At 47.3% G+C, this 17,037-nt stretch overlaps 1 protein-coding gene across 4 annotated transcripts in view; it reads right to left on the bottom strand.

Annotated features, from left to right (window-relative positions):
* The window catches only part of Tbc1d9b (TBC1 domain family member 9B), a 51,396-nt gene continuing 34,359 nt past the window's right edge, over nt 1–17,037 (bottom strand). For 2 of the 4 annotated variants that reach the window (XM_027953299.2, XM_071612144.1), the window contains 10 exons: nt 15,598–15,727; nt 15,366–15,464; nt 14,351–14,419; nt 13,117–13,357; nt 12,171–12,236; nt 10,127–10,198; nt 9,827–9,877; nt 7,393–7,455; nt 6,766–6,872; nt 1–5,317 (listed from right to left, as the gene is read on the bottom strand). In XM_027953299.2, the coding sequence (XP_027809100.1) occupies nt 4,622–5,317; nt 6,766–6,872; nt 7,393–7,455; nt 9,827–9,877; nt 10,127–10,198; nt 12,171–12,236; nt 13,117–13,357; nt 14,351–14,419; nt 15,366–15,464; nt 15,598–15,727 (1,594 nt within the window). In that variant the 3' untranslated portion in view covers nt 1–4,621. The remainder of the gene's footprint in view (nt 5,318–6,765; nt 6,873–7,392; nt 7,456–9,826; nt 9,878–10,126; nt 10,199–12,170; nt 12,237–13,116; nt 13,358–14,350; nt 14,420–15,365; nt 15,465–15,597; nt 15,728–17,037) is intronic. The other 2 variants (XM_027953302.2, XM_027953300.2) reach the window with 2 other exon arrangements.

The following is a 17,037-nucleotide window of genomic DNA, read 5'->3' as shown; positions in this document are numbered from 1 at the left end:
TTCTTTATCTGCTGTCACTGAATAACTTTTTATTTAATAAAAGCAAGGTGGTTACAAAATGTACATAATTTCAGTTATATAAAATCTGTCATTTATTTATTCCTAGGTGTGTGTGTTTGTGTAGGTGGGTAGGATTATGATTTAAAAAATATTTTCCAAATTTTTCACAATAAGTATATATCAGAAAAAAATTTTAAAAATTGTGTTTCAAAGACTGAGTTGCAAATGGACAATGGCCAGGTATAAAGAGCATCTGCCATAGACATGTTGGGACATGCTGGGACTCACTAAGTTACTGGCCATAAGGAACAGCAGCCATAGGCTTTCTTAGTCATATCTGGTTGCAATTGATAAGGAGCTATAAGGGGCACTAACCATAGGCACATTTAACAGTAACTGGTTACAATCAATAGGGAGCACAGCTCCATGGACATGTGCAAAGAACATACCCTGTTGCAATTACATCATCTCACTGGACATAACCAATGGACATTGACTTTCACTGGGTGTAACCAATCACCAATGTACACCATCAACTTGGAACTATATTTAAGTCACTTGTTTTGCTACATTAATGAGGCTGCTCCAAGGACATCAGTGAGACTGGCTGCCTTGCTGTCCATCCCCAGATTGACTCTACCATTCCCTGACATACATCCATCGGCTGGAGAGAATCACTGGACAATGGCCATGTCTGCTCTTTGGCTAAGAGAAATTGCGTGGCATCCAAAGTATTTTGGGGCTCCTGGTTGCCCTAGATTGTGTGATTTGCTTGTAGTGTTAATTAGTGTGCATTAAATGCTAGTTGGGGTGCTCCAGCAACTCAACACTTTTTGCATTAATTGTTTATGTTTGATGATTGGTCTGATCAAATATATGCTTGCATTTAAAGACAATCCGCCTCTTGAGTAATTATTAACAGCACGGCTGGTGACACAGGCATTATATAACAACAGAACTATGACCTGAAACCTCTGCAAATAACCAGACTCCCCCAAATCTCAATTGACTGAGACCTTGACTTGGCCAATAATTGCCTGCTTCTCCATTTTTGCATACCCACTGGCTCGCCTCAGAACCAATCAGAAAAAAAATATATGCTCCCCAAACCAGTGACATAAAACATTTTGGGTTTACTGGGCAAAGTGGTGAGTGCTTATAATTTTAGTGACTCAGGAGGCTGAGGCTGGAGGATATCAAGTTTGGGGTCAGCCTGGGTAATTTAGCAAGACCTGTCTCAAATATAAAATAAAAAGGGCTAGGGATGTGCCTCAGCGGTAAAACACACATGTATCCTATTCTTCCCTCCCTTTCTTTCTTCCTTTCACTCAAACTACGAGGCTCAATGTTCTTCCTGCCTAGTGCTGAGACTACAGGTTCACATCACTAAGCACGGCTAAGCAGTTTTAAAATATACAATTATTCATGTTTACTTGCAGGATAAGCATATATTGAAAATTTATTTCCTTCATTCTTATTTAGTGTTACTGTTCTGGTGGTTAAACATTTTGATTCTCATTCCAGGTTCAATGATTAACACATGGAAAGTACTGTTGCAACCAAAACAAAACAGTTTTTTTTGTGTGTGTGTGTGTATGAGTGTGTGAAAGAGGGGCGGGGGACGGACTCATTGTTGTCCCAGGCTGGTCTGGAACTCCTCTGTACTAGACATCTTCCTGCCTCAGCCTCCCAAGTACCTGATACTATAGGTCAGGCTACCATGCCTGACATATTTTTGTACATTCTTTTATAATGTGAATAGGTTAGATTATTCTTTTATGTTCTTACTTTTTTCCCTTTCTCTCTTTCTCCCTACCTCTCTCCCTTTCACTGTGGATTAGACCCAGGTACACTCTACCGCAGAGCTACATGTCCAGTCCTTTTTTTTTTTTTTTTAGTGCTGGGTATCAAATTCAGGGCCTTGTGCATGCAAGGCAAGCACTCTACTAGCGGAACTATATCCCCAGCCCCCAGTCCTTTTCTATTTTGAGACAAGGTCTAACTAAATTGCCCCAAGCTATCCTTGAATTTGTAGTCCTCCTGCCTCAACCTCCTGAGTTGCTGGAATCCCACAGTGGTGTGAACCACTGTGCCCAGCTATTCTTTTTTCTTTTTTTTTTCCTTTAAAAACATTTATTTTTTAGGTGTAGTTGGACACAATGCCTTTATTTTATTTACTTATTTTTATGTGATGCTGAGGATTGAACCCAGGGCCTTGCATGTGCTAGATGAGTACTCTACCACTGAGCTACAACCCCAGCCCCCCAGCTATTCTTTTATATTATTTTTTTGTTATATTCATAAGTTTCATTTATCCAAATTCCAAGTTATTAAAGCCTAATTGATTACAATCAACTTTAAGATTCCAAACTGGCAAATGTATGAGATTCTCATGCATATCTAATTGCATTATGGCCAAGAATAGTATTTTTGGCAGAAATCTGTTGTAATTATAGTGGTTTGGAATAAATACTAGAAAAGAAATCATATTCTTCAATTTTGTGGCTTTTTTTGTTTTTGTTTTGTACTAGCAATTAAGCGCAGGAGTGCTCTACTACTGAGCTGTATCTATCCCTAGACTTTTTATTTTTGAGACACTATCGTGTTAAGTTGTTAAGAGTCTTGATAAATTGTTGAGGTTGACCTCAACTTACAACCTCCTACCTCAGCCTCCTGAGTTGCTGGGATTTCAGGCTTGAGCCACTGTGCCTGTCTGCACATTTTTAAAATGGTTGTTTTTAAAGAAAAAAAGAACAGTTGTTCAGTTTCCTTGCTGTTGTTTTGCTGCATTTATTGAGAATGGGGCATAGCAGTTGAGAACAAGGTAAAGTCATAGTGCATGTTATTTTATTTTCTTGTGCTGGGGATGTAACCCAGGACCTTGTGCATGTTAGACAAGTACTCTACTACTGAGCCACACTGCTTGCCCTATACTGCAATTTAAAAAACTAGGAAATCCATGGAAAGTAGTTGCCTGGGACTCAAGATAAGAACACAGACTCCCTACAAATGGCCTGAGGGGTCTTTCAGATGTGTTGGAAATGTTTCAAAAACTGTCTTGTGGAAATAGTTGCACAACTCTATAAACTAGAATTCATTGGCTTGGACATTAACAAATAGATTTTATGATATATTAAGTTATACCTCAATAAAGCTATTAAATTTAAAAACAAAAAGGCTGGATATGGTGGTTCATGCCTGTGATCAGGAGGCTTTGCAACCAGCCTGACCAGTTTAGCCTGACCCTCTCAAAATTTAAAAACAAAACAAGAGAATTTGTGGGGCTGGGGTTGTAGTTCAGTGGTAGAGCACTGAATGTCTAGAATGTGTGAGGCATTGGGTTCAATTCTCAGCACCACATATAAATAAATAAAATAAAGGTCCATCAACAATTAAAAAAAAGAAAAGGAAAAAAAAAAAAGGTTTGTGTATGTGGCTCTGTGAGAGGACACTTGCCTGGCATGAGCAAGACCCTGGGTTCCTTACCAGTGCGGAAAAAAAACAAAACCCAGACACAGAGATATATCTTTTAGTAAAAGCGAGAGTGGCCCCATGTGGGGGCAAACACTGGCCACAGTGATCCACTTCAACTCCTGCTGCAAATAAAGTGGTCCTTGTGGCTCAGCCCTGTGTGACTCAGCTCAAGGAGACCCCCACTGGTTGCCTGTGGCCCACACTCTGCTTCTAGAATCTAGTGACTTGCTATAGCTCAGGGCTGAGACACATCTATACTTCTGTCCCACTGCCCACTGAGACCTGTAGAGCTCAGGGCTTCTTCTGTCACAAGTCAATTGGTACGATGTCTACATCTAAACTGGCAGGCATGGCAACTCCCCCACCCTTTGTGGGGGACCAAATGTCCTGAACTTCCAGAATGAGGCCTGGGTCCCATTCCTGGCCTAGGGAGAAGTCAGGAGGCCTAAGCAGTTGTTGAAGGCCACTTTAAGGCACTATACACAGTGGGTTTTATTTTATTTTTTTATTTGAGGGATTAAGGCATTGAGCACAGTGTGATGTTTAGCCAACTGAACTGAATACAAAGAGATAGATGAGGACCTGAGGATGTGCTTTCAAAGTTAATGGTGACAAAGAAGCAAAACCGCATGTAAGGTTAATGCGCCCACCCCTATGCAAGAGATGCTTTCTACTGAGTTCCCCAGTCAGGAGGCTCAGGCTTAAGGGCCTGATCACTTTGAAACCTGATAAGCTTATGACCCTCCTACCTGGTGCCAAGTGGTAGGATCTGGTACCTGGGCCACACAGCTGTATGAAGATGGCTCTGTGGTTGGAGGACCTAGTGTTGCCTGAGCACAGCATGGGGTGCAAGGATGTGAGGCAAGTATGGGCAGATCTGAGAGGCTCTAACACTAGGAGGGGCAGCCAGGCTCTAGGAGGGTTCCCGCCAATTAGAGAGGAGGTGGGTGGCCAGCCTTTTCCTGGGCAGTGGGGTGTACAGGCCCAGGAATGCTTCTAAGGCAACTGGGTCTGCATTGGCCTTTGTGTTTACAATTCATTGTTTCTGGGGAGAATGAGGGTGAAAGGAGAAAACAGGAAGGGAAGGAGGAGACAAAGGCTGGCCCCTACTTCTGAGGCTTCAGCCAGAGCAGTGCAGCTGCAGAGGTCAGCCCAAAACCCCAGACTGCTCATGGTCACTGGAGGTGCTGAATTGTCTCTCCACCTTCTTTTGGTCCTTGATCTTGAGTCCAATGTCTACCCTCTTCTCAAAGAAGTTCACTAACACAGACTCTGTCAGAATGGAGGCCAGGATCTGCTCAAAGGAAATGCACCAGTCCGTGTCCACAGAGCCCCCAGTGCGTGAGGTGGCTGTGGGACTGCGGGCCTCTCCACCCACCAGCACTGTGTCATCTGCAAGGTCCTCGCACTGCAGGGAGCCTGTGCTGACCACTGAGTATGAGGACATGGATATGTCATCTTTGGTTTCATCATCAGACAGAAGCTGCCCCTCGCCACTGCCCCCCTCTACCACCATCTGGCTTTCCTGTGGTGCTTTCCCAAGGTGGGTGTCTCCACCAGCCTTGGCCTGGGGGTCCCCTGCAGCTGGTGGCTGAAGCTCCCGTATTGGGTCCTGATGGGGTTCAGGCGCTGGTAGCTCGTCCTCCTCAGTGGTACTGTTGTGATCCCCGCTGTGGGCACCATCCCTGGGCTTTCTGCCCGTCCGGGTTGAGAACTTCTTCCCTACCTCACCGATGCGGAGGAGGAGGCTGGCCACTGTGGCGATGGCATGGTACAAGTCTTGCTCCATGGGATCTTCACTGAACATGTTGTATAGTGTCTTGCAGAGCTCAATAAATTGCTCCTTAAAGAGAAAAACAGTACAGGGAGATGGTAAAATATGGGTTATATTAGCTGGACTGAGAATGCAGGCCACTCTAATTGGTGCTGGAATATTGTCTCCATAAACCTGTGCCTTACCATTCCCATTTTACAGATTAGGATACTCAGACTCAGAGGAAAAGTGACTTGACCAATGTCTTGTAGCCCTTCAAAAGCCTTTCTTTCCCAGCTGCCTTTCTCATCAGTAGGATACATGATTGACTTGGATTGTCCTGGTTTCCGGTTTCTGTTTGTAATTCTGCTAGCTTAGAGAACCTGACTACTTTTTTTTTTTTTTTTTCCGAGGATTTAACCCCAGGGTGCTTTACCCCTGAGCTATATAGCCTTAGTCCTTTTTATTTTGAGACAGGGTCTCATTAAGTTGCTGAGGGTCTTGCTAAATTGCTGAGGCTGGCCAGGAACTTGTGATCCTCCTGCCTCAGCTTCCAGAGTTGCTGGGATTACAGGTGTGTGTCACCATGCGGAGCCAGAGAGAGCTACTTTTATGAGGGCTTTTTTGTTTTTGTGGGGCTGGGAATGGAACTCAGAGCCTTGCACCTGCTAGGCCAGTCTTTACCAATAAGCCTGATTCCCAGCCCCTTTATCTTTCTAAACCTAATCACAAACCTAATCCAAAATTCCTCATATTTTGGAACTAGTTTTGGCTTTTATATTTTTAATCAGAAGCAACTTCTACTGTCCTTTACTGAAGGACAGGGGGTGACAACAAGGTGTATACTTGTTCAGTTGAGGAGGGCTAGGGAAAGCCAGGTTCTAGGTCTTAAACATACATTCAGGACTCTTGGCCTGATGATGGGAAGAAGCCTCATTCCATGGTGCCCCATCTTCAGGCCTGTGAGTGAGGGACTGCTCCAACTGCAGGTCCCATCTGAGCACAGCCAGGGTGAAGTCTGGTCTGAGGGTCATGGTCAGGCTGAAGAACTAACTTTGGTTAGATGTCCATAGTCTGAAACCAGGGTTGGCCACTCCCTGGCTGAGACCCTTGGCAAGGTGCTAAACTCCTAAACTGACAGAACAACAAATGAAGAACCTACTACAGAAGGAACAAGTAAGCCTGCTTATGCAGATGCCTGGGCAGGGCTGGGAGGGAGCTGGAACATAGTGAACTTTCTTGTAAAAGAAAGTGTGAGTTTCTGGCTATTGCAGACTAAGCTACGTGGTATGTCTCTGGTTTATGGATATTGGTTTAAAAAAGCAAATGGTTAATATGGGAACACCACCTGTATGGGGTCGTGGAGCAACTAGCCTCCTTTCTGGAATCATAACTAACTGTTATCCAGGACTAACAGGCTCTAGAGGGAGGGAAGAGAATTTCCACTCCGCAGGAAACCTCTGGAGTGTGGGTGGTGTGAGGCCCCAGTCAGCCAGAATTCTCTAGAAACATCTCTTGTGGGCTCCAATTGAGCCTACCTGGTTCATCTTGGGAAGATCCTTAATTGTCTCCTTCTGAGCCTCTTTCTCTTTGGCCCACATTCGAAGGTAGTGTCGGTAGTCTGGAGGGCTAGTCCCCTTCTCCTCTGTGAGTTGGGAGAAAAAGAGATTAATCTCCATCTGTCAAATGAGAGAAAGAGAGTTGCAGGCTGGAAGCAGAAAGGAATGGGGTTGCATTTTCTCTGGCATGGGACTTACTTGGGCCCTGTTATGAAACACACTGGCATTTGGGGCAGTGGTGATAGAAAAACACCCAGAATACCCATGGTTCTCTCCTAGTTAACTGAAGGAGGTTGGACCTAAGCTGATAAAATGGTCCCAAACTCGGCTTCCTTAAGGTGGTGAGAGAATCACATGTAGGCTTGAGAGAGGCTAGTGTGAATGGGGGAGGGCTGCTGGCTCCTAGAGACGGACTGGGGGCGGGGCAGTGGTAGCTGATGAGCTGAGCTATTCACCTTAATGCGCTATCCTGTGTCAAGGCACACATCTGCTATCTCCCCAGGGTTGGGGGCCTCTCCCGCAGTGACAGGGGAGGGATACAGTAAGCAAGGGTACCCAGAACACACCCATCCTGGATCTCTACCATCAGTAGAGAATAGCCTGTACCTCCTCTTTTTTCTTGAACATCCTCATTTCCACTTCCTTCTCGCTCTTCCTGTGATTGTACTTCTGGACAACCAGAAAAACAAAAAGAACATCGAGAAAATTTTTATTCTGATTATAAACCACTGAGGTCCTTGAAGGTCTAGTCTGTGGTTTTATAGAACCAGCCCGGGCCCCAGTGCTGCCCTACTGCTTGGCACGGCCCTGGTCCCATAGCACTGCAGCAAGGGAGGGCCTGGCCATTTCTCTTTTTTACCCCCTCACATTTTTTTTTTTTATTGGTTCATTATAGTTTCTGGCCATGTTTTTACTGGGTTACATTTTTAAAAAGCCAATTGCTGGGGGTGTAATTCAGTGGTAGAGTGCTTAGCATGCTGGAGGCCCTGGGTATAATTCCCCAGTTAAACACGCGCGCGCGCGCGCGCACACACACACACACACACACACAGCCAAAGAATTCTCATTTCTTCTTTCCTTCCCCTTCCTTTCTTTCCTCCCTCCCTTCATTCTTTCCTCTTTCTTGGTGGGGGAAGGACTGTGGATTGAACCTAGGAGTGATTTACCTCTGAGCTACATCCTCAGCCCTTTTTATTTTTAGAGACAGGATCTTGCTGAGTGATAGAGGCTGGACTAGAACTTGTAATCTTCCTGCTTCAGTCTCCCTAATGGTTGGGATTACAGGTATGCACCATCACACCTGGCCCTTATTTCATGTTTTTCAAAAGAATACATGTCTCACCGCACCGTTTTGTAAGTAAATGATGATATGCATTATGGAAAAGTCTGAGAACTAATGAATTCTATAGTTTCTGCTAAAAAAAAAGTCAAATTTAGGGGAAGGGTCCTAATGACCAAATTTGCCTGGAACCACAAGTAGATGAGGGATTCTGTGTATGGGAATCTAGTGCTCAGCACAGTATTTCAAAAAGTGCCACTTTTGCTGGAGTTGGCACACAAAATGATGCCTACATGTGAACATGAACTGAGAAAAATCAGGTGAGCTATTCCCTGAGGTCAGGTGGCCAGTGGGGGGAACTCAGGCAGAGACAGCAGCATCCCACCTCTGAACTACCCTCAAGGGCTGTGTTGGTGGTGAAGGGCATGCTGCTATGGGCTCAGGAATCTCATCATAGAATGGAGACTCTGCTTCCTGGGGTCCTTGTGAGGCCTGAGGACAAGTCTGTGTACCATGAGTCCTCTTCCAGGAGACTTGGGACAAACTTAGAGCAGCCTTGATTTGCTCAGGCTCCGTGTACAACAGAAGGTGCACCAGGCTCTTTAGGTAATGTTCTTGAAATCAAGGTCATGTTCAAATTCAAGTCATTCTTCAGTGCTGTCAGCAGGACTGCCACAGGCATCTTGATATGCATTATTATTATTATTTACTTATTATTATTTGGAATTGGGAATTGAACCCAGGAGTGCTTTATCACTAAGCTACATTCCTAGTCCTTTTTATTTTTTGAGATAGGGTCTTGCTGAGTTTCTGAGGCTGGCCTTGAACTTGTGATCCTTTTGACTCAGTTTTCAAAATTCCTGGTGATACATATTATTTTCCATTTTGGGTCAATTCCTTGTGTGTATAATCTCTCGTGTGAAATTATAGGTGCTCTACCACTGAGCTATATCTTCAGGCCTTATGGGGCAAGCATAACACACATGACCAGCTTGATAGCCAAATCCCAGGGTCTGGAATGCCCCCATTACCCTGGATCAGATGTTTCAAACAGGTTTTCTTTCTTTCTTTATTTTGGTACCAGGGATGGAACCCAGGAGTGCTTATGCACTGAGCCACATTCCCAGCCCTTTTTGTACTTTATTTAGAGACAGGGTCTCACTGAGTTACTCAGGGCCTCTCTAAATTGCTGAGGCTGGCTTTGAACTTGTGATCCTCCTGCCTTGGCCTTCTGAGCTGCTGGGATTACAGGCTTGCACCACTGTATCTGGCTCCAACAGCCTTTAAATGTGGCACAGGGATGAATTATAACAGGCACTCAACATATATATTTTTCTGTAATGAAAAAATAGGATGAACATACAGATGTTTTCCAGGACATATCTACCATTCCCTGGACCTCCACTTTCCCACACTGTGTCTGTTTCACATGGGTGCAGTGACAGCATTATGTATTTCTTTTCTATTAACATGATGACACTTTTTGCATGTGGCTGCAGAAGGAATACCCTGGGCCTGCTTGATGCCCAATGTGCTGTGTCTTTATTTACTAACCACCCTGCAACAAGGGATGCTGTCCCCTGTTTTTCACAAGGAGTGGCTGGGTTCTGGGTCCTTTTCAGGACTTATACCCACAGATGGCGGCAGGAGAAGACACTGTGAAGTCTCAGAAGGGTCCCTGGGACATAGCTTCCAGACTTCTGAGTGTTAGGAGGATGAAGTCCCAGATGAAGGGGGTTCTCTGGCCCTCCAGGGACTGACCTTGAGTCTCCCAGGGCAGGAAAAGATCCAGATCTGAGGCCAGAGGAGATGCTGGAGGGGACAGCAGAGAAGGCGCAGAGGGAAGAAAGAGAAGCCAAGGTCCAGGGAGACAGAAAAGCAAGAGAAACAGGAGTTGAGAACATCTGCAGGGACTGACCCCACCCAGGGAGCATGGGCAGGACCCTCCCGGGAGAACCCCAGGGTGGCCTCCTCCCTGAGTCCACACAAAGGTCCCATGGGAAGACTGGTGGCTGCAGAGCCATTGCTGGTCACATCAGGCATCATAGCAGCAGCGCTCACCTTCTGAGGAGCTGTCTTCTGTGAAATAATGAGTGGCTTCCAGGGCTGACTCGGCTTCTTCTGGGCTCAGAGCTGTGTTGGGAGAGAAGTGAAAAGTGGCGGCAGGAGAAGATACTGCGAGACTCACTCAAAACAAACTTTCTGGAGTCCTAGGCAGAGGCCTTGCTTTCCCCACCTGGTATGCCTTACTAGTGCTCGAATGCTGATTATAATATGTGGTAATAGACCGTTTAATTGATCATTAATTGATTGATTAACTGCCGGAACAAGACCCAGTGGCACTTTACTACTAAGCTACATTCCTACCCCTTTTTATTTTTTATTATGAGGGTCTCCCTAAGTTGTTGAGGCTGGGCTTGACCTTGTGATCCTCCTGCTTCAGAATCCCAAGTTGCTGGGATTACATGTGTGTGTGATCACACCCAGCTGGTAATAGGTTTAATGGTAATGATTAATTCTGGTTGTTTGTTTCTTTCTTGACTTTGACATTGTGGGGTTTTTGGAAGGGTACTAGGATTGAGCCCAGGGCCTTGTGCATGCTAAGCATGTGATCTACCACTGAGCTATAATCTGGGCCTGACACTGAATTTGAAAACGTAGTACACATGCTAGGAAGCAATGTGATCAATAAAGCTGGGGTGTGGTGAAAAGCAAGCCATCCTCCCACCCTGGTGGTGATTTGGTTCAGTGTTTTAGGATGTTTCATGTGCCTACAGGCACACATGCAGGCTCAAGCCATTTTGTTTCATTTTGTAAATCTCAGAGATGATTTCTCATCAGTACATATGGGTCCTCCTCATTATTTGCATTTACTGATAGTGTCTGAGGAATACCTGGGGCTGCAGATCCACATGTTTCTGTGGTGGGGGGATTCCCTGCTGTATGGAGGGAGGTCCTATGCCTGAACGAGGCAGGCTGGGCCAAGGTAGTTCAGATGGCAGGGCAATTCTGTGTGCCCTCACTCATAGGATCCAGGCCCAGTGAGGTCTGTTCAGCCTGGGCCTCAATGGTGGTGCCACTGGCCAGCTCTAGGTGTGAACCCCTGTGTCAGGAGCCTTTTCAGTTCAGGCGGCAGAGCAATTACCTGGAGAGCTTTACAAATTACAGGTCTGGGCTCCACTTCAGGCAAATGAAGAGGGAGAATTCTAGAGGTGAAGCTCAGCCCTAATATTCTAAGAATCACTCAGGACCAGTGCTGAGGGCAGTGGCTGACTATGAACTTCTTCAGGACAGGTTGTGAATAAAAATATTTGGGACCTGTCAGTTCCACCGCCAATCAGAGCAACCCAGCCATCATTTCCACCTGCCTGAGTCAATTTCCTCCTCAGAAAATGGGCATAACCCCTCTTTAGATACTCCTTCAAGTGGTCACTTTGCTGAGACAGGTATTTTCTTGCCACAAACAGAAACCTGGTGGTCATGGCTCTGGTCTGAATTCCGTGAGCCCTTCCCCTTCACTCATGGTTCCTCCCCTTCACTCAGACCATAGCCCACAGGAGATGTTCTACCTTCACTGTGACCCCATTAGGTTCCAGCACCCTTAGGCTAGAGGGAAGTGGCCCTTGCTTGTGGCCGTATGACAAGATTCCTTTGGTGGCTTTGGTGGTGCCCTCAGGATGACCCTCTGGAAATAAGTGAGAACTCTTGAGAAACTTACAAAAAACTAATGAATGCACAGGATCTCAGATACAAACCAGCATCTGTACTCATGCATCCTACCACCTGCTGCACTTTTGGGTCAAGCTGCCCATTTGATGGGTAGAGTCCTGTTCCTAGCAACTGCCTGTGCTGATGGGATCCTCCTTCCATGGCGTTTCCCAGGTCCTGATCCTGCTCTCAGACCACCATCAGGCTGGCCTCAGCCCCAGGGTTCCAGCTCCCTCCTCTTCCTTTACACTGGGACCAAAGCCTCTACTCTGCTGATCCCAGACTCCCCACAAGGCTACCTCTGAGTCCAACCATCCCACAGAAGCCTATGTCTACCTTGAGATCCTGAACTCAGGACAAGCAAGAGGCCCCTGTGGCACAGTGGGGAGGCTCTCACCTGGGGGAAGGTGCAGCTTGTAGAGTGCCTTGAGCTTCTCTGTGAGGTCCCCATGGTACATCCCGCCTGTGGAGCAAGGCCAGGGAAGGGCATGCTGACAAGCGGGCTTCAAACCTCACTGTAGGCCTTCCTTCCAGCACCTCCCCTTCCCACAGTGTTATGATTTGGATACATCATATGAGACAATGCAAGAACATGCAGAGTTGAAAGGATTAGGTTATGAGAGTCTTAACCTAATCAATGTGTCAATCCACTGACAAGGATTAAATGGGTGGTAACTGTAAGCAAGTAGAGTAGCTAGAGGAGGTGGGTCCCTGGGGGTATGCCTTTGGGGTTTATATTTTGTCCTTGGAGAGCAGAATGCTCTCTGCTTCCTGGTACCATGTCCTAAGTTGCTTTCCTTTGCCACACCCTTCCACCATGATGTTCTGCATCACCTCTGACACAGAGCAATGGATTCAGTTGTCTATGGACTGAGACCTCTGGAACTGTGAGCTCCAAATAAACTTTCCCTCCTCTAAAAATTGTTCTTGTAAGGTCTTTTGGCCACAGCAGGGAAAAAGCTGACCAAAACACATGAGTTCTAGTGGGGAACAGCCTGAGGAGGCCTGGCTCCTTCCTGGAGAATTCAGTAGAATGAGACCAGGTCTCCTTCCCCCCCCCCCCCCCCCCCAGAGCCTTTCTAGGAGAGTTTGGCTTTCTTCTGGGGACAGCAGCTCCAGCCTTCAGGAGCCCTGGTCTGAGTGAGGGGGGTAAGGGCAGGAGTCCCATTGGACCCTAACATGTCTCCGGTGGGTACACTGCTCTTCCTTTATCAAGGGCCAAGGGCTCAAGGCCACACCATGCTCACTGCAAGGGAGACAGATACACCAGGATCAGTATTTAGAAAGCTCTCAGAAAGGGTTCTAGCAGGATCAGGGCCCTGGTAGGTCCTGGGGGCACTCACTCATCCCCGTCACGAACTCCTTGAAGTTGATCAGGGAGTCCTTGTTTTGGTCCAGGAGCCGGAACATGCGGCCTGCCAGCACAGGTGTGTGAGAGCCACAGGCCCACGGTGTCAGGCTGGCAAAGAGCTCCTGGAACTGGCCTGCATCGATCCGGTACTGCTCCAAGTAGGGCAGGCTGGGGTCCCGGCGGATAGCTGCTGTGTGGCTACTGCCCCAGTACTGACTTGCCAGATGCTTGGCCTGTGGGGGATACAGTCTGGTGAGATGACCTCTCAGCACCTTCAATGTTAGATGGTCAGGCTGGCCAGGTTATCTGCCCTCCTCCCCTGTCCAGGTCTGCAGAGCCCTGGGGGTGGGTGAGCATGGCCAGATACTTCAGCATCTCACAGAACCCCTCATGCTGGTGCACCAGAGAAGCCAAGAGACAGACACTTGTACAACCTGTGAGGGGTGGATCCACTGCCACTGTTCTGACCCTAAGGCTACAGTGCAGTGGTCAACTTGGGAAATGATCCCAAGGCAGCTGGAGGGGCAGATGGAATCTGGCAACTCTAAGACAAAGGAAGTGTGGACCTTGTTGTCTTTGCCTCCTCTTCAGCACCCTTTCCCTGCTTCTTTTGTTAACAGCACCTGGAATCTTTATGGAGAACTCCTCCTGACCCAGTCTTATGCCATGGGATTAAAGGGTTAGTAATCAGCCCCCCTTGCTTGGGGTGGGCGGAGCAGGCACATGACTCACATTTGGCCGAGCAGCCAAATCATCCTACTAGCACCTAGCTTGAGTCACTCCAATAATCAACCCTGGGTCTTTTGCTAAAATCACTTGTAAAGAAATTTTTTTTTCCACTGGGGTTATTGACAGGAATATCCTGGAGTTGCTGATGGCAGACAGGAAGAACAGTCTAGAGGATATCAGAAGTTAAGTAGCAAGACAGCATGTTTGAGTATCTGAATACAGCCATGCCTAAAGCTGTGAATCCTAGACTTTTCAGTTAAATGAGCCAAAGCATGCCCTCTTACTTGTTAGCTGCTGGAAGGGATTTTTCTGCCATTTAAAAGAGTGTTCTATCTAAACTCCAAGAAGGATTAAATTTCAACACATGTGGTTCATGCTAACTGCCTCTGAGGATGCTTTTAAATGTTATTTCTCTTCTGGCAGGAAGCTGCTGTGCTGAGGGTGCACTTAGGGGATTAGGATGGGGGACTGGTCTTGTTCTTGCTCTTAGTTATCACCTTAAACACCATGTAAAGGTCCTCCAGCTCTTCAATTGAGAAACCAATGTCCCCTGGTATAGCTCGGACCTAGAAGGAAAAAGAGATAGGCTGTACTGGTTGATTTGCAAGTTCCTGTTATAAATGAAACATGATGCTTGCTGAGAGACTTCTCATGTGGAAGGGGTAAAGGCATAGACTGTCTTCTTGGTATCACCAGCTGGCCAAGAAATGGAGGATGGTCCATTCAGGAGAGAGGGTACAGCCCCCATGCTCATCCCTTGCCACCACCAGCCAGTCAGTTCATACTCCCTGAGCTCCTTCCAAGGGTTCGTAGGGACCTGAGGAGAGTCTTTTCTGAGCATCCAGTCAAGAGACACAGGGTGAAGATGGTCATTAAGCTCTTGCCATCTGGATTCCTGCGTAGGACTGGTTCTTTGGAAGGGGTCCTGGCACTTGCCAATCAAGTCTGTTTTTTCTTCAACTAGTCAGGGTCACTCAGTTTCTGTTGCTTGTGATCAAAGTACCCTCAATGGCCTGAGGAACAGTGTTGGGAATATAGAGGCAAAGTAATAACTCCCTACCTTTGCAGGGGCAGAGATCATGAATAGGTCCTGCAGCATGGGTGGCAGGAATAGTCTGACTCCCCCCAGAGAGAAGGCTTTTAGCAAAGGCATGCAGTGTGGGGTAGGGAAAGGGTAGCTGAGTGTTACCATCTGGGGGCAGGGGCAGGGAACACATGGCAAAGCCAGGCTGGGAGGACTTGGCCCAGAAGGTGGTTGTCCTATAGGGTGCAGGGTGAAAGAAATGCTTCCCACTTACCAACTATGAGCAGGAAAAAAATGAGTAGGACCTCTCCTTACTTCCACAAATTTTTACCTACACTCCTGGACTCCAATTTCATGCACCACCCTATCATGACTTAGGAATCAACGCAGCACAAGGGACAGGGCACAAGTAGGGCTGTGCACCAGTCCCGGGGATGAGTCTTCAGGGTCACCCACCTGGCCCACCCCTGCCCTGTCAGTTACTGTACCACACTCCTCTTGGCTGTGTCCTCCAAGGACTGGATCACTTTCAGTCTCTGCTTAAACCGCATCTGTTCAATGTCGTCGGCCCTCAGGTTGCTGAACTTCTACAGGCCAAAAGTGAAGCAGTGAGATCAAGTGCAAGCACAGTGCACTGGGTCGTCACCCCTCCCACTCATGTGCAGCCACCTGAAACCAAAAGGCCAGAGAGAATGGCCTGGCCAAACCAGCTCTGCTGACCTCATAGGACACTTTTAGGAGGTCAAAGATGTCCACCTCTTCAGGAGGGTCATCTCCACTGGTCAGCAGGGCATGGAGGTGTGGAATAGGAGGAGAGACACTCTGCTTATTGATCACATTATCCAGGTATCTGTAAAGATTAAAGGACAGAATTCTAGACCATCCAGTGACCACAGTACATCTCATCCACAGCGAAGGTATGTACTGACAACTCCTGATAAGGAGTGTGCTGAGGACTGGTAACCCTTCAGGAGGGCAGCAGTGTGCCCTGGCAGGTCCTCTGTCAAGCTGGAGAGCTTCCATTAAGGCTTCACCCTGACAGGAGGCCTAAGCACTGACTCTGAGGATGCCTGGCTATCCCTGGGGTGGCCTTGGTTGGACACTCTCCATGAGTCCAGCTCCTACCTCCTTAGAAGGATGATATGTTTCTTCTCTGGAGTTGATGGGGCCTGACCAGGAAGAATCAGGGAGTCCCAGGAGAAAGTTGGAGGGGAAGCCTGCTATGGCAGTACCTACAGTGGCCCAGGGAACCTGGCTTCTTCAGGAACACAGGCTCATGGATAGGGTCTTATTTTGGCTAGCCAGTCTACCCTAGCCAGGACTTCAAGCCCTCCCAGTCTCTCTTGAGATAAACATGACACTTGGGTAGGAGAGGGTAGTTGGTCCCTCCATACCCACTGGCCATGGCCCATCCCCGACACATGTTCCTGAAAGGCTTGTTCTGTTCACTGCAGAATATGAGTGTTCTGACACTAGGGGACCAGAGTATGGGCGAGGTGTGTGTGTAATTCTGCCAGGTAGGCAGGGTTCCCATCAATAACTAGCCTGACTCAACAGGCAAGTGGCAGTGTCCCACATGGTCCCTGGTAGCTGGGAATGTTCTAGGCTGGGCAGATATGCCCATAGACCAGCAGGACTGTACAAAGTTCAGGGCATGGGCTAGAATGAGGTTGGGAAGGAGCTGACCTTGAATTTATGATCCTCCTGCCTCATTCTCCTGAGGCAGGCACTGGGATTACAGGCATGTGCCACCATGCCTAGCTCAGATAGTTCTTTTGTATAGAAGACCAAATGTGATATAGAGTCCCCTAACCCCCAGGGGAGGGACAGGGTCAGATCTGATTGGAAAGAGTCCTGTGGGATGCTGGTATGTGAGGAACTAGAACAGAGAAAACCATGCAGAAGTAGACACAGGCCCAAGGAGGTCTCATGGGTTTGTGATGAGGCAGTAGGGATGGAAGGAAGAACTCAGATCTCAGAGAGATTCTATGAGGGATGGGATGTGAGCAGCAAGAGGAGAAGGAGGCCAGGAAGCCCCTGAACCTTAGTCATGACCCAGTGGGACGGCTTTCAGCTACTTCAGCTAGCCAGAGTAGGCATGTTATCTGGGAGTGGGGAAGTAGAGGGGCTGTAAATTCAGGAAGATACCACCAAGACAGC

Source organism: Marmota flaviventris, chromosome 5 (assembly GCF_047511675.1).
Source record: "Marmota flaviventris isolate mMarFla1 chromosome 5, mMarFla1.hap1, whole genome shotgun sequence".
Lineage (NCBI taxonomy): Eukaryota > Metazoa > Chordata > Mammalia > Rodentia > Sciuridae > Marmota > Marmota flaviventris.
The sequence above is the reverse complement of the archived record's forward strand: the minus strand, read 5'-3'. Positions and strand labels throughout refer to the sequence as shown.